The sequence below is a fragment of the Ammospiza nelsoni genome, chromosome 6 (genome assembly GCF_027579445.1).
Source record: "Ammospiza nelsoni isolate bAmmNel1 chromosome 6, bAmmNel1.pri, whole genome shotgun sequence".
Lineage (NCBI taxonomy): Eukaryota > Metazoa > Chordata > Aves > Passeriformes > Passerellidae > Ammospiza > Ammospiza nelsoni.
The window spans coordinates 14,207,376-14,225,526 of NC_080638.1; the positions used below are offsets into that span (position 1 = coordinate 14,207,376).

General features: G+C 40.5%; 1 protein-coding gene across 7 annotated transcripts in view; it reads right to left on the reverse strand.

Annotated features, from left to right (window-relative positions):
* Positions 1–579: 579 nt before the first annotated feature.
* Positions 580–18,151, reverse strand: part of TUB (TUB bipartite transcription factor) — a 74,124-nt gene continuing 56,552 nt past the window's right edge. For all 7 annotated transcript variants that reach the window (XM_059473700.1, XM_059473699.1, XM_059473698.1 and 4 more), the window contains 3 exons: positions 13,342–13,440; positions 12,768–12,939; positions 580–12,353 (listed from right to left, as the gene is read on the reverse strand). In XM_059473700.1, coding sequence (XP_059329683.1) covers positions 12,220–12,353; positions 12,768–12,939; positions 13,342–13,440 — 405 coding nt within the window. In that variant the 3' untranslated portion in view covers positions 580–12,219. The remainder of the gene's footprint in view (positions 12,354–12,767; positions 12,940–13,341; positions 13,441–18,151) is intronic.

Genomic DNA, 18,151 nt, shown 5'->3' on the forward strand with positions numbered 1-18,151 from the left:
CAGACCACTCCTCCTCTCTGCTGGGATCAAACACCTGCCCAAGTGCAAGATTACTCAAATTATATTGTTCCTGACAGAGGAAGTTGTAAAAATACAGTTTAAATGGCACTGGAAACTCCTTATGTTAAATAACTCCATATCCAGTGGAAGTAATTTATTGAGGTGTTTCTGACCTTGGGTAGGGAAAGACATTGTTGTTTCAAACAAAGTAAGTTTCATATTTCTGCACAGTGTTCTGTATTCACAAACACTAAAATCAGTCACTTACATACTGGTAAATAAATACATTTACTCCAGAATACCAAAGAGTTTCTTTAAAAAAAAAATAATTTGCAAAAGCCCATTCTTGCAGGTTTATCTAAAACTCTCTAAAGTCTGAACAAAAGGGGAGATGCCTGGCTACTCAAAACACGCCGAGGCAGTGTGCAAACATGCCTGACATGTTACAGCTATGGTGAGAAAACATGTCTGGTTAAATGTTAGTTGTCATGATTAGGTCATTTTTTGTCAAATTTGATATATTCCATTCTTTAAAACCCCATATAATGTAAAGAAAATACAGACCATGACATATTCAAATTCTACTGTATAATATCGGTTTATTTAAGAAAGGCAAAGAGATGAATCAGAAAATGTTTACTGTGGGAATTTAAAAAAAAAATTAAATAAAAATAATTAATCTGCTTCATCATTTTCTAGGGACAGAAACATTCATGTAGCACATTTTCTACTTCTTGAAGTTTAAGTAAACAAGTCAGAAACAAAGGTTATTTTTCTTTACAGGCAGATATAATCTCAACATATTCTAAAATGAGTATTTCTACAGCTGCTCCCAAACACTGGATCTTTCAGACTGTCTTTAGTTGGATGAAGACAGTGTTGGAAAGTGCCAAATCAGCTCAGTGGCTACTAGGAACTCTCAGAAATGAACCACCTCTAGAGTATGTACTGTCTGAGATACTTCCAGAGGTGCAACAAATTGCAAACACCCTCCACAGTCATTTTTTTGTTTTGTTTCCCTGCTCTTGAGTGTAAGAATTTGTTCAAAAAGGAGAAACAAAAGCCCCAGTCTTGTGATCATGGGGTAGAGACTGGCTCACAGTGTGGATGAATCCTGCTGAAAAGTCTGCTCAAAGGAAAAGCAGATGGTTCTCTGTAACAGACACTCACATGGAAAGGATGAGAGAAAACAACTTTTTGTAATCTTTTTAGCAGAAAAAAATCACTTGCTCAAAATTATTTTAGAAGAGGTTTCAAATAAGTGACTCTTTTAGAGATATTTTGCAATGATTAACCCCAAGGCAAATTAATAACATGGTTTGTGCTGTCACTGTGAACAGAGGGGAAGGAAGATACCACCAACGGAGTTTTCTTAAGGCTGTATCCACATTTATATGTGTGTGCACAAATGTTTGCACATCTAAACCTAGAAAATGTTGGGAAAGTCATAAACTAAACCCATCCCACACTTGAAACTTACAATCCTGCTGGGCATGTATGGATGTCCCCTTTATACTTTGCATAGAGGACCTGATTTTCCTGTCACTGAGCACAGGATTTTAATTTGAAATAAACTTATTTCCAATCAGCAGAAAAGATGTTTACACTCTTAAGATAATAAAAAATTGTTAAAGCTCCAATATTTCTATTTTTCATAGATGGTTTTCAGTAAGCCACTGTAAGAGGTTTGTTCCTTGTAGACTTTGTTTCTTAGGGAAACTCCCTGTGATTTGCTAGTTCTTGTGCAGGTTCAGTTCCACCCTTAAATCATGGGCAAGGTTTTGTTCTTCTAAATGCTCTGTGCAGCATTTGACATCAGGGAATTTGGCAGCACATTTAATGGAAAAGGTGAACATTTTTCACCAACAGATATTCTAGATCCCCCCTTTGTGTGTCAACAGGTCTTCATGGGATGTATGTAAGAGCAAACTTTGGCCTCCCTTCCAAATCCAATTTCCTGAAGTGTTCATGCCAGTAATGTCCAATTTTTGTGATCCAGTTAAGCCCACATTTAAACAAAGACAAGAAGACATGAGGACTCTGGCAGGGACACACAAGTGTGGCATTATGGAGACACAACAGAAATTAGAAAGAAACATTGGTTACACCAGCAGGCTTGGGGTTAGGACATGGATATAAATAGGTGAAAATGACATCATGAAGAAATCTGTACAGAAATCGAGCAGTTTAGATGAGAAACAAACAGTATGGAGCTCTTACCAATACTACACAACATAAGCAGTGACCATCAGTCTATCACTGAACACTGAAACCCATGACTCCCTCCAAGCAGTGCCAAGCAGTGTGCCCATCCATCCTCTGGCAGAAAATAATCTTCCTGCCATCCCCCTGCCCAGCCTGCATGCTGGACTCCCTCCATCTGCACATGGAGCTCGTTTGCACTTTGCTTTGCTTCTCTGCAACTGCACTCCTTGGATTCTGTGCTGCCTTTTTCTGGGCTTAGGGCTCAAAATAGTGCAAATATAACAGAAAGGTGTTCTCTTCTGAAATGCAATGTGAACACAAGGAGAGTTCAAGTGACTGAAAGAGCCTCAGGTCCCAGTTTTTGCCTTCAGGAGGAGCTCTTTCTTCAGGATTGGGAGAGCTGTGATTTAATGGCTTCGGTTCAGCATTTTCTCTGCTAAGCTTCCATGCACGTCTCTGCAGTCGTGTCCTCAGGCTGGTGACAGACACACAGGGTAGGGGACAGCACACGGGGACAGACATGCAGTGTGACAGGGCAGGGTGACAGCGAGCTGTGAGAGCTGCATGGCTCCGTGAGAGACCCGCTCTGTGTGCTTTTCTGACAGGGCTTGCATGAATGCTAAGAGGGGCTCTCATCCTCCAGATCCAGGCAGACAGAAATGAAGAAGGAAAAAGAGAAAGGAAGATTATTTTCTGAGAAACAAGTGTACCCTCTGATGGGCACTGAAAATAAACCTAGTTCTACAGGCATCATTTACATCACACTCCCAGAGTCAAGCTCTGCTACACTAGTAAAGCATCCTGGCAGCCACAAAATCCCAAGCAGAAAGCACACTGTTGTCAGGAAGCCTAAATTCATCATACAGGTGGCAATAAATCAGAGAGTGCTAAAAACTGCTGCAGTAGGAAAACAGGGCTTGGGAAATGTGGCCTCTACTGTGCAGGTGCTGAGCTTTGAGGTACAGTTCAAGAAGCCAAAAGATGTGGTACAGTAAGTCCTAAGAGCCACCCTGAGAGTGCAGAGGGGTGAATCCCTTCACATGTTCACCAGGGCTTGGTCTGAAACCTGTTTGGCATTTTAAAATTCCCCAACGACCTTGAACTGCCCAACTTGATGAATACCCAGGTGGAAGATCATGCAACCAGCATTGAAGGCCACCCTATTTCAAAATGAGAACATATACACAGGGATTTAACACACTTTAATTCACAGATATTGACTTTATAGAACTTTCACTGACTTAGTGCTCTGGAGTGTCCCCATATGGAAAAACCTCCACATGTTTGAAAGAAGAGAAGGTTATAGATGGGGTGGGAAAAAAAAAATAAATCAGGGAACTTAAAGCAAAAGAAGGAATTCCAGTAACACAGATTACCAAGAAGCTGAAAAGCATCTACCACCTGCAAGAAAGTGTTTGAAGTGATACCAAATAGGAATTCAACCCCATGGACTTGTGCAATGTAGTCCAAAAGACAGAATAAATGGTGCTTTTGAAAACAGGTTAGGGGTATTTTTGGAAAGAAAAGAAAACCAACAAAAACCTTGTGATAGTATCACTGGACTCAGTAACTCTTGAAAATGCTTCAGTTAGAGCTATATTCCACAATCAGCTTTTTAAGGTGACACTGTTAGAAATCTTGTAAGAGTACACATCACTGCTGCAGCCCTACTTTAAAGCAGAAGTTAGAATTAACAGTACACAGAATTTCTCTTCAGCCCACATTACAAAACACTGAATCTCCAACTAAATACAATTAGGAATGAAATAGAGCCTCATTTGTTTTGGGGATTTTTTACTTAGGAAAACTCAGTGGACTTGATTTAAATATTTTGCTGAGCAACTTGTCAGTTCCTGACATTTGCTCAGTGTTCCCATGTTTATTTGAGGTCATTCTCATAAATTAGTCAGCATAAAACTCAATTTCAGTGCAAATTAATTGCCTGATGAAAACTCTGTAATTAACATGGTTTGATTTTCCAGTAATTCTAGAGTGAAACAGTTTAGTCTTCAGAATGAAGATTAAAATGGAGACCCTCTGTCTCCTAGTGCTCACCCATGGCAACAGCTGGAACAGTAAGGAATAATAACATTTCTGGTTGGCAAAAAAAGTCTTCTGCCAATCCAGGCATACAGCACTAAGTGTCAGTGATTTTGTCTAGAAATCCTGTTTTTTTTCTTGGATGGAAAGTTTATATTTTTAGTAACAAATACCAAACCACATGTAAGGCAGCAGGAAATGAGGCAGAGCCTTTACCAGAAAACAGGTTTCTATTTGTATTTAGTACTGGAAATTCTGCCCTTCAGAAAGAAATGTCGTGGTGCACAAACCAGCAGCATCATTGGGCAAAACCCAAGGAAAGCATATTATTATATAATATGCTGAGATAGATAGATAGATATATAATATAATAGCTATGTTATGCATTTTCCAGCAGGACTATCAAGCTCTGCTCATACAACAGCTGAGGAGATTGCTGGGAAAGCAGCTGCCTCTCAACCAAGCCCACTTGGTACACCTCTAACTACTTGAAAGACTATTTTATTTGAGCTTAAACCACATCTTTGAAAACAGTTTTAAAATAGCTAAAAAATGCTGTAATATTTAAAGACACATCAGGATCAACAAAGTTCTACTTCTAGAAGGCTGGGAGATTCTCCCTAGGGGAGAGAACAGGATGGTAATACTGGGTTATCTTCTGCTGACCCAGACTGGAATGAAGCCCTCCTGCTATGAGCTGCCAGGGCTCATAAACTCGTCTGAACACTGAACATCAAAGGCTGGACTTGATCACCTTGGAGATCTTTTCCAACCTTTCTGATTCCATGAGCAGTGGCCAAAGCCCACCCAACACAATCTGGTTTTGTACCAGTGAGATTTTCTGCACTGGCAGAATAAGTGATCTCATGATGTAATTTTCCAGCACATCAAGACTAAATGTTAAGATTACACTTACCTAGATACTAGGCCTTAAAAAAAAAATAAAAATTCAAAGGGAGTGAAAATATTCCTGCTGTTATTTGGTAAGTAAGTCAATATAGGAAAGGTACATTATTCCTACATGATGTCCAAGAGTGCCTGAGAGAATTAAGAAGTGCACTCTTGCCAGGACTTTGGAATTCTCATCACTTAGTGTGTCCTCATCACACTGGCAGCTTGCTGCAGTCACAGTCTGGCAATCTGCATGGAGCTGCAGGATCAGAAGCTTCCTAAAGCTTCCTATATCTCCTAAATGCCAGCTCAAGCTGCAAACCAAGCTTAAGGAAAGAAAATTTTAAACAAATAATCTCCTTGCAATTTCATCCAAACTGTAGGCATTAAACCTAGCTAGATTTTAATGTTAAAATTTATAAAAATGTTTATAAACTACATTCTGTTACTTTGAGAATTACTCTTACACTTCATAAATTACTGACACTTCTAATGGCATTGTGCCAATTGGGACAGCCTCAGTGAGAAGCCACAGATGCAGGGTGAAATGTGAGAAACACTGTAAACATCCCAGCTGAGTATAAAGGCAGTCAGAAATCATGAGGCTCATTGTTTTTAAATCAGATGTGCATGACAGAGTCAAAGTGGGCAGTAACAATACTTCTGAACAACTGAGTCACATCCAAGGGAAAGGAAAAAAGCAAACAAAAATACAAAAAGGCAATTTGCAGCACAACTGCCAAGTGTCTCAGTTTCCTACACAAAAGCATAAATAGGTGATTGCATTAAGTGAATCTCTGTAATGTGCTCAGGAATAATAGTTTTAAAACAACAGATGCTGGGAAGTAAAACACAACCAACAACACACACTGTCAAGAAGGAATAGTGTATCAAATGGTTTGTCCTTACTGGTTTTTTCTGCACTTTTAGGGACCAAAAATAACACAAGGTAAAAAAAATTGAAGCCTCACTTAAATCATTGACAGGAATTCAACAGTGTCAAGATTTGATCCTAAGAGATTGGTTAGTTACGTGGCTTCTACACAGGCAGCAGAAAATTTCATATTTTGGTTCAGGGAGCATTAAATTGAGTTCTGAGCATGGCAACACCACCTGTCACCCAGCAGCCTCAAAGCACTCCTGGAAATCCTCCCAGCAGAACAGAGATGGACACAGCCAGGCCAAAACCCAGGAGTTCCATTCAACTCAGTGGAACTGAGGCACAAAGAGGTTCCAAGATTTGCACAAAGTCAGACACTCTGTTGGGGTAGAAGCCCAGGTGACCCAATCCCCAGGCCTGTGCTGTCAGCCTAGAAGACTGTGTTGACTTTAACACAGATTTTGACTCTTCAGGACTTTTTTTGCCTGTACCCAAGCACAGAATAGATCATGAGTATTCCAGGTACTTGTGAGGTTCTGACTCTCAAGCAGGACTTTGTAAGCACAGTCCATGTGCTTACCAAGCTTTTGTCAGAGTAATTTTCAAACTGCCACTGCAGACTTAAATAAAAACATGATAAGCTTCCAGTGTTATTTTATAATCCAATAGGGAAGGTTTCTTCTCAAAAATGTACACATAATTTTTTGAACAGTGTCCTCTTCCTAGAGCCTTTCAGCAAACCAGAGTGGTGGTTCCATTAAAGAGTTTCAGGAAAGCCACTCAATTCAAATCTTCTCAGTAAAGGTACAGATAAACATACCCTTACTGAAAAAGGGGAATTGAAAATGGATAGGCAGTTAAATAAAATACAACATACAAAATAAGTTTTAATGCATTTTCATCCAATATACAGGCATTTGTGAGTATCAGCTACTGAGCTATAGTTCATAGCAAAACACCAAAGCAGTGAGATAGTTGTGCAAATTCTTTTCTTAGTTCCTTGGCGAGCAACAAAAAGAACTGAAGAATAACTACATAATTAATTTCAAACACTTACAGAACAGAACCCTGGAAGGTACTTTTTGTACATGAGGAACAACAGGAACCTGATTTCATTAAGTAGCACATACAAGAGAAGCCTGCACCTACAGTTAGATTACCTCTACTGCAAGATTTATAAAACTACTTTATTCTAGTAATCAAAAGGAGGCCTTTTGAGAAATCTGAGTCATCAGCCCATAATTCTAATAAAGGTGACTGCTGTGCTGTCCTTAATTGCCAAGCAAAGATATCTGATTGGTGAGCACAGGCTTCTGTAAAAGCAGGAAAAAAAATCTCACAAATGATTGTTTAGGAGAGCAATGGGATAGTATGGGGCAAATGGTTGGAGTGTCACAGGATCAAACCCAAAATCTTCTCTCTGACACCTGCAATACATTAGGAGAAACCTCCTCTGCCCAGAACACCAGGCAACCCCATGTCTTGTCCTACTGCAATAAACAAAGACAAAATAATCTGATATTGGTCTAGACTCATCATCCCTTCAGGGCAAAAACTCTTCTTTCCCCATCCTTGTTTTATCCTTATGTGAAATCACAAATTAATTAATAATAAAATTTGTTAAAAGCTATGACACAAGAACTGAGAATGATTTTCCATAGTAAGGACTGGATTGATTTTCCGATTTCTTTTAAAGGGCACCACCCAGGCAGGGGTAAGATTTTAACAGCAGAAAAGTAGGTCTAATGCCCAATACTTTTAGAGAACTCACTGATGTCTCTGCTTGTTTAAAGCCCCTCCTTTGTTCACCACAAGGGAGCAAAACCTCAGAAAGTTTGAATTGATGGCCTTGGTTCCCCATGACTGATAAAGCTCTGGTGTCATTTGACTCCACAATGTTATTTTTCAATTGTGCAGCCACCAGATTTTATTACAGAGCCCTTTTCACTCCAGCCCCTTCAGTGCTAGGACCTCATGAGGACAGCCAGCTGGGAACTCCAGCACTATTGTAAGGCAACTTGAATAGCAACAGATTTGCCCAGTAATTATTACAAAACCATTCTCACTGATTTCTTAACTGCAGAATTTGTAACAAGAGCCTATGACATTACTGATTTATGTGTCATATATTATCCTACAGAAGGAACAGAGAGAAGCCTAGCTTCTAAAAAATAAACTATTTTAGGCCACCAACACAATTCAGCTCACAAAATCACTTCCAACCTTTTGAAAAAAAAAAAAAAAAGGAAAAATAAGGCAGCACTACAAAGGGAATGTAACAGCCTGCCTTGAGGCTTGTGGACAGCTCTGCTCATTGATTTGCAACCAATGCTTTGGAAACTGAATGTTTACTGAGAAAAATTCTGATTATATTTTAGGCAAGCTTTTTTATCTGCTACCTTTTAATGTGTTAATTTACTCTACTGAAAAGCCAAAGGGCCAAATTCACCCCTCTGATAAGGCTTCTATTGTAGGAGCATCACTGAATGAGCACCAAAGGCATTATTCATCTCTGGAGAGATCACTGAGCAATATTGTCAAACACTTCTGAGCTGCACATCCTTGAAGAGCAGATAAAGGAATTGTAAAGAGAATGAGAAGGAACAGAACATCAGAGATGAAGAAAATTAGATAAAGGGCCAGGAAGAAACTGTTTGATGTAAACAGAGTGACAAGTTAGATTAAGAACTCTCATTAAAGCATGCAGCATTTGCCCATAAGCAATTCAGGCAAGGAGTTTGTTTACAACTCTGCCAAAATCAACAGCAGATGCAAAAAATCATCAATATTGGGATTTTAAATAACACTAAATCTACCATATCCAAACATTCACTAAGACTGTGTGAAGGAAATACACAGCTCGGGGCCATTCTACTCTTTGTCACACTGAATAAACAAGGTTATGCCCTGCTGCACACTGAATGCAGGCCCAGCAGAAGTTACTAACAGGAGTGCACCACTAATTACTCCTTGGTTACTTCAGTGTGCATCTGTCTCTGAAAATACTCACTAGTGCCAAGATTTTATTACTGATGGGGAAGAAAATGTAACTTTGTGAGGAAAATGTAATTTCAGGTATGACAGAACTTGGTTTGACTTTTCCAAGTTAAGAGGACAAAATTTAGAGATGAGCTGGAAAGCTTGTGGCATCACCTTGCATGTGACCTTTACAAAAAAATATCCAGCAAAAATTGTCCATCAGAAATTCTATAGATTCAAAATTAATGGCTGAAACTGCTTCCAGAGCAGATGGTGAAGGCCAAGTGGATCAAACCCAGTACCATGCTCACCAATATTGAGGAATTAGGGTTTGGGCAAAGGGCATTAGGAGCAAATCCTATTCCAACTGAACCAGATTTAATGAGAGTTCCTCATTCCTAGTCCCAGGTTAACATCCCCCTCTAGTGACCTCCATTTATCGTGGGGAGCTTTTCCCTCAGCAGCTCGTTGGCTGATGGCCCTGTCAGACTCTGTTAAGATGATGGGAATTTGAGTCACCACTTTCCTCCTGGCATGGTTACAGGTTAAAAAAAAATACCTGGCTGGGAAGAACATGCAGTGAGAGTGAAGTTACACAATGTGCTGGCAGCAGAACTGTCCCAAGAAGCTGAACTTGCAGCCTTTCCCCAGCCCCTCATTCTCACCCTTGTGCAGGAGTTCAGTGCACATGAGTTTCCTTTTGTGCCAATTCCCTGGGGGGTCATGGTGTGAGTCAGACCATTGTTATGATCTGGGTTAAAAATAACCCTTCCCAAAGCAGCTCCAACACTACAGCCAGCAGATTGTGTGTTTGCACCACGAGACACTCAGCTCCTTTGACACAGTCTTGTGCAGGGACAGAGGCAGAAAACTGTGTCAGGTGCCACTTTCTCAGGCTCTAAAGTGTGACTGGCAAGGCACAGAATTCCAGCCATGCAGATTCAGCCAATCCCATGCTGCAGAGTTCTTCAGATCACATCACACCTAAATAACAGCACTGGGAATCCCTGACTGGCTTTGCAGTAGCCCAAACAAAAAATTCTGGTGGTCACTGGAGCTGGTTTTTAAAGGCTGAGATGAGGTAAGCAAAGGCCTAAGGGCCTTCTCTGTTAAATCCAAAGTGGGATGACAGATGGGGATGTGAAACTGTGGGAAACCACCAGCTACAAACAAAGCACTCATGTGCAAAGCCAAAGCATCACCCTGCAGCTCATGACTCAGCACTTGGATCATTCATGGAGGGAACTGATGCTCCTTTCTCTCAAACAAAAGGTGTCTTTCCATTTTATACCACTGCATGGAAAAGCTCCTTGCAAAAAGATGAGGGGAAAAAGAAAGAGAACTTCCTGTTAATTAAAGAGAATATTCGACATGCTGAGTCTATCAACAAAACACTATGGGACTTTCTTCCCATAGATTGTTTAAAAGATTAGAAAAAATGCTGGTAATTATTTATTTTCATCTCTTATCTGAAATTCCTTTGTCTGTATACTGGGAAGGAGAGTTGAAGGCAAAGGTGAAGAGAGCATATTTCTTTTGTTAGTTGAAATGACACTGTCCAAATGGCACGACCTTAAGGAGAGCTTTATGGCCTGTCCCCTGCAGTCAAAAAGGGCCTGTCAACTATGAGACAATCAGATTTGATCTCATTTTTACTGCTGCAGCTTTACATAATCTCTGGTTGTGCAGTGCAAGAGTTTATAAGGAATAAAAAGGAGGGCCTGAATACATGTAGTATAAAACAAAGCTACTACTTCACTCACATTTCCACACCCTTCTGGTGAACATATAAATTCTATTACTCTGTGTGCCACTCTGGACAACATGGCACAGAAAATGGCAGCAAGACCATTATTTTTACAATGTGCTTTCAAGAGCTGCAGCTCCTGCCTTTTGAAATGCTCAGGAGAGAAGATAACCATGGCTTGTTCTTTGCTTGTGTTTTGTTTTGAAATGGTATTTGTTTGTTTATTCCAGATAGATCAGAAAAATGGAGACGCAAAATCTGCACTATTTTAAGCTATTCTGTGTCCTGCCAGTCTCTCATTTGTATGCAGCATACACTAGATTTGCCTAGAAGGATTTAGCTCAGTAGCTGGCACGTTTACATCAGAGAACAACACACACAGTTTCAATCGATTTCAAGCATTCTTACAAGGGGAAATAAATATGAAAAGTGGTTGTTGCTCAAAGTTCAAAAAATGCGATCAACAAATCGTAAAAGCTCAAAAGGCCAGACAAATTTAATAAAATATTTCCATTTACCTTCCTCAGCTTTACACAGCCTGTTCAAAATAATAAGACTCTCTGCAGAGTGCCTTTATCCAATTGTTTATATCACTTCATACAAAATATGTGTTTGAATTACCACAGCAATACAAGGATATAAATTCCCAGCCCATGAAATGCCAAATTCAACATAAGTTATGCTTTCTTGGCATCGAGATGTTTTCCTTTTCCCTTTCTGTACTGCAAATACATTTCCACTTGAAACAAATTAAAAAGCATGTAGATGTTAAAACATAATGACAGCTTAGAATTCAAGTGACTTGTGCAACATTATTTTGTGCTTTCCACTTCTCCATTTCCTCCTACTGAAATTAAAATTCATCATGCCCTACTACATGTACAATAGCAATGCATCAAGTTCAGTCCAGTACAGGTTTTAACCTTCAGGCTTTATACTACATGAGATCCTTGCACAATCAAAAAAAAAAAAAAAAAAGGTGCATCTTTTTTTTCCTCATCTTTCTCTTGTGCTGGATGATGTGAAGCTCTGATTAGTTGATGCAGGAATGCAACCTTGAGGTACGATTGCAGCCTTGGAATGATTCTTAAATGTAAAAAGAAACTTTTGGAGTGCTCACTCCCTTTCTGGATTTTTAAAAAAGACACCACTGTCATGGTGCTACTGGAGCCACGGTACAGTATATCATGGCACACATCCATAACACAGCCAGGGACGTGAGAGACAACTCCTATTTACAAAAATTTGATGTCACTTCCAGAAAAATATGACAGGAAAGAAAAAAAAAGGAAAATACAATTTCCTGAATGTCCTGAATTTTTAGAAGATTCCTTTAACTTTCTCTTCAGCAACAGAGTGGTCCTCCACAGCTGTATTTTTCCCTGACCTTTTTAGTATGGACCATAAGCGACACCAGCAGGAATTGGGAATCATATGGCAAACTGCTTCCTTCGAGAGGATGCTCACCCACACCCCTTTACTCACAAGCCAGCTTGCTGTCAAAACTGGAAAGGGCAATGGAAAAGGCTTGTAGTGCACACATTGGGTAGTTGTAGTCCATGGTGAACACGTCCTCAGCCACGCGGCCAAACTGCATCACGATGTAGTCAGCTGCCAGAAAGGTCAGGAAAGGCAAAAGGCTTTACTGCTGTTTGCAGCCCTCACTAAATAAATAGGCATCCAACCCTACCCTCTGTCCCAGAGCAACGAAATACCACCCAAACATGCTCACTCATCAAACTTCACAGCACTTATTCATGCAAGTGGGTGTGCTGATAGCAGAGCGAGAAGCAGGGACAGCTTGAGTGATAAAGGGTTGCAAGACTTGTTAATGTCAAAAAAAAAGACACATATAAAAAGTGCTTTCTGCAAGAACAGGGAGACGATGGCTTCTGTATAGACTGTTGAAGCCTCTTACACAGATCTCAATTAAACCTGCTCAGATGACAGCTGTGAGGGCAGAATCCCTCCCAGACTGTGCACACAGTGCTGCTCCTACACTGAAAGGCAGAGAGCTCTACTTACGATCATTATCGTGGATAATTTGGAAGTTCTTCACCGAGGCCTGGGTGACTCGACCGTGGAAATTCAGAACATAGGACTGGGTGTCATCATTCCAGACTGGGGTTTTGTTGTGCAGCTCAATGACACTCTCTGTGTTTTTGTTCTGCCACCTTGCAAGAAGAGTCTCATGTTCCTGCACACACCACAGATACACACTTCAGCTTAACATGCTCATGTGGCAAAAAATGCATTAACAGGGAAGAAAAAAATTCATCAATCCTGGCCCAAAGACTAAACCCTTGACCCTCAAAACAACTTCAATGAATGAAACTGAGAGCTGTGAGGATCTAAATACAAATGTGTATTTGAGTTCCTTCCACAGTTTGATAAATGTTAGTTGTACCTTTTGTTATCAACATACTTTATTTGTAGAGCTTTTGTGAGTCACAAAAGCAGTCTCACATCCCATTATTCTGCAGTTGTTTGAATACTGTTTGATTAACTTCTAGACCTTCAGAAGTGCAAATAAAAGACCCCAATTCTACCTCAAAAAGAATTCAAGTAATTTTTAGTGCTGGCTGCTGGTAAGACTTACATTTCGTGGTCTGATGGAAACTCTTTCATGATCCATATTCATTCCTGGTATGATCACGCTCATTTTACGAGGTCCTTTAAACCCCAGGACATTTGTTTCCTGAAAATGTTTAGAAAAGATTTCATCATGCTCTTTATTTTTAAAGTTATTCTTTTCAGCAGAGAGACACTGTGTCAGCCCAGGGAACTTGTTTGTTAGTCAACTCAAAAAACATCTTGAAACTCCCACCTTCACTGGCACTGCCAAACACTCTAGCTTTGTCTTAGAAGCTCTGACAACAGGAAAAATGGAAATAGAGAGCTTTCCAAAAACACTCCTAACACTGGCTGCCAGCAACCTTAATATAATTTTTTTTAAATCCCTTTGTTAAGAAAGGATATGAATTAACCAGATTGCTTGGCTACTGCTAGATCCCAAAATAAAGTAGTTTCAATTTAAAAATCATAAAATGCAGTCACACATTTTGATGTGAGACAAAGTTAAATATATGGGATCAGCTCCATTTATTCCAGAGCCAGCACAAAAGCAAACAAAATGCTAGTCAGAACATCTGATAGCAGTGCTGTGGTTTTCAAAGTTTGCTTAGAGATGACCACAGTAAAAAAACCAAACACATTAGCATGAAGGCAAATTTTCTAGCTATGAAGACAGGGAAAGTAAAGAAACCACATGGGCAGCAAAAATAAACCCACAGGAAATACAAATTCTTCCATTAAAAGTGATCCGATGCTTTCCTGACCAGCTTTTCTCAAGAGAACCAGGAAAAGTAAAGAGCAATATTTTCCAGTAAAACCTGATTTTAGCATTAACCCAGTGAATGAAACAGTGACCCCTTGAAGTCCATCTCCTCATGTTTTGTGATTGCTTTTTTCAGTCACATGTATTTTTTTCTCCATCTGCCAAACTGAAATGAAGGGCTTTAGAGATGCACTAAGGAATCTCAGGAAGAACATTCCCAATGTTCCCAACAACATACCACAGGATGCCAAGAACCAGACACCCCAAGGCTGCAGCTGCTGTGGCTTTACCCCTGGGACATTTAAAAGTGACAAATTCAGCTGTCTCTGCTTTTGCATTTTTAATTAAAATGTCCTGATTTCATGGAACACTAAACTTATTAAAACACCTCTACTTTTGCAAGCAAAAATCCATGCATCTCAACCCACTGGAAACATCTAAAAATACCCACCTAAAATACCTGCAGCTTTGCCATCATCAGACTTTTGAAATAACTTTGCCTGTTCCAGCAAATCATCTGGAGATTCTCCACAACTCATTAAAGATTTGCATGCATGCAAGAGAAATACTACTGGATTATTTTACTGCATGCTCCTGAAGCAATCCAGGCATATCCATGTATCTTCCTAACTACACAATAATGGGAAGATTCTGCCTCTGTTCTGAATCATTTATGTCCCCTCCTTTGGCAGAGTAAAACGTGTTATCAGTTCAGTTGGTTCTGCATCATGGCAAGATGAAAACTGATATGACTGCCAGCAGATTTTATAAGTAGGAGAGACTCAGCTCAGCAGAGGACAAGTTCTAAGAAAAGATTCATGCTTATGCTTATTTTCCACTAAGTACTGACAATTTTGGGCTTCTCTGCTATGCCTTACAAGCTTTTCTTCTCCTCAAGCTGCAGTTCTGCTATACATAATTAATTTAGATGCTGACTGGTTGAAGACATTGTTGGAGGTAAAATTAAATAATAGTGCTGAATCACTTCCCTCCCAGCAAGCAGAGGAAAAAAACAGAACTATATTCTTTGGGTTTACTCAGAAACACTGAAATTGGTACCTCTGGCACATGATAAGAGAATGGTTACTAGTTGCACATTACCACCATCACCAATTATCACACACTGTACTGGCAAATGCTACCCTTTTGCTAAACTCACAGTGCCAAACTGAAATTATATAAACATGGAATATGTGAGGAAAATTATTAAAATTACCTCACCTCCTGCCTCACTCCCTGCTTCTCTTTTATTTCCCTCCTCCACTCTTTTGTGTGTGGAAATTTCAGACTACAAAGGCTATTATTAGAGGAACACAAACCAAATTCTGATTTCACACCATTTTAATGCCACTGACAGTCTTGGCTTACACAGGAACACAAATATTGCTCAACAAATAGGTTGAGCCTATTGACTCAACCAGGACACCAATGATTTTGATCAGCTCAGGACTTAGCCCAGGATTGCTGCACTCCCTGCCTTAGCCCATCCAGTCAGCCTCACAATAAACTGGGCGGCAAGAGCCTCTCCCCAGGGCTGCCTCTAGAATACTGCATACTTTCAAATAATTATGTAAGCACGTTGCTTTAGTGGCAATAGCTGCTGTGATAAAAGCAGCAAGGTGAATAGGGATATTCTGGAATAGCAGCTCCCAGGAGATTCATGATTTTATAATTTTATCACCCCCAATTTCTTGCAGCCATTTCCCTTCCCGGGCTTGTTTCACACAGCTGTGCCCTGTCCTTAATATTTTCTGTAGAAATTATCATTCCAAGGAAGGCTCAACTCACAACACTGGAGGAGCACAATGCAAGTGATTGAGGCCTGAGTAGGAACACAGAGTCTTGCTGCTGTACTGAAACCTGAACAACACCTCAGAGCATCTATCAGCTGAGCTCACTGCCTGGAATCTTACACAAAGTGAACTGAGAGATCCTATGGATCAGAAAATCCTGAAAATCCTCACAGAAAACCCTGCTACCAGTGGCACAGCTGCTCCTCACTGCTCCTGGATAAATTTTGCCAACGATTCTGCAATCAGCCATTAGGTGCTGCTGCAGGTTTATTAATAGGCTGGGCTGCCAACACAAGGGGAGTATAAGTGGTCAACAGCACCCAAAGAAACTCTGACCTTGCCCAGCTCTGTTCCTGTGGCTTCAAACGCATCTTAAGGTGAGCTCCCAAAGAAAGCCCTCACCACATTTATCCCACAGTCAGGCACAGATGGAGCACCACTTTCTGCCTATATAAATTACACCTGCTGAGATGATTAAGCAGGTCATGCTCAGTAAGTTGGGTACAGCTTGATCTCCACATAGGTACTTGCTCAGACGAGCTGAGGGACAGTGAGAGGCATAGTGGAGCTTTCAAAGTATTGTTTTTGTAGCTTTTGCTGCAGGGGAAATCTCAGGGCAGGAATTAAAAGACTGCCTTAGGACAAGGGTGTTTCAGCTCTGCTCTTCCTGGCACTCTCTGCTCTGGTCCTGCTGCAGCCAGGAACAATAATCTCACTTCAGCAAACCTGGCTAGTTTGAAATGAAATACAATTCAAATTTCCTTTTGTCCTCCGGCCACAGCACACCTGCAAGCCTGCTGCCTTTCTCCATTAGTACCAAAGCATCAATGGAACAAGTAATTTTCTTATACAAATGTACCCGTTTCAAACTGCTGATTACAGACATACAAAAGCAGCTTATCTCAGCCCCATTCTCCAAACAGTGGCTATGGTTTGGTTCTTTCCAACACTTCTAATTACCTCTGCTGACCACAACAGCTTTTTATTTGGTATTGTTCATCATTCAAGTATTGTTTGTTGTTGACTTAAGCAATGCCTACACTTCTCAATATGTAACTTTTTTTAAATTGGCTTTGGTTTTCTTTTTGCCTTTCCAGTTTGCACCAAATTAGTTGCCTGGCTCCAGGGAATGCCATCCTATATAAACCAGTAAAACTACCTTTATTAAACATGTATGTTCTGCTAGGCTTCTACTGAGACCTTCAAAGTGACCTCAAACCCTGGAGTCTCATTTCAAATCCTGCAAGCTGAATTTTTGGAAATTCTCAGAATTTCAAATCCAACAGGAAGGGATGGATATGTATCTGCTCATCTGCCACATTAAAACTGCATCCTAAGCAGCAGGAAGAGAATGTGCTGGCAGCTAATACTGCCCTCCTTCAGAGCTCCCAGCACTTTGCAAGGAAGGGATGGCTCTCAGCTTCCTTGCTCATGGAAATCTTCCAGATGCATTGCTCCCCACAGCCCAAAGCTCACCCTTCTGAGAACACATTCTGTGCATACATGGGGTATGTGGTGGACCTCAGCCTTACAGATTTCCAGGCATCCTTGATTAGATCTGGGCAGGAACTCTTCAGAAAAGTCATTCTTGGATATTTTTATCTAAGCTGTTGATTTGTGAAACCAGAAAACTTTCTGTAGCAGCCAACATACCAGTTTTCACTGGAAGGGTTTCTTGGGCCCAAATATTTCTGGACAGAAAGAATACTCTCTCCAAAAAGGTTATTCATCCAGCAACTGTGTTTCAAGTCTTGATTGTCTGCATTGCTCCTGACAAATGCTACTTACTCCCCTGTAAGAGCCTGGCTTCTCTCATTCAATCAAATTTTGGATTTTACTTGAGGTTTTCCTGGTAAAAAGGAATTTTAAGACTTTTTATCCCAATCTCAGCTGCTGCAGGCCTAGCTGTCAGCTACCAATGGTTTGGATCAGGGAGGCCTCCTCCAAAACACCATAACAAACAATCATACTGTACAGCAGTAATGCCATGTGCACAGCTCTTTCCAGTTCAGGAGGTTCCCTCAGGTGGTACCAGCAGGCTGTGATCCTACCCTTTCCAGAGGGTTATGTAAGAGCTCCAACATCCCCTTCTCACCAAAGGTGAGAACTGGGCAACCCCATTCAGTGTACAACACTTTTCACCTCTGCTTTGCACTGAGCCTCCCGGTTTCTCTGGTGGAGATCAGCTGCCTGGTTACATCAAACTCTGAATGCTGATTTACATAATCATAAGTGAGAAGGAAATTCAGTGTGCTGCTTCAGAAAGTGAGCTGCCCCTC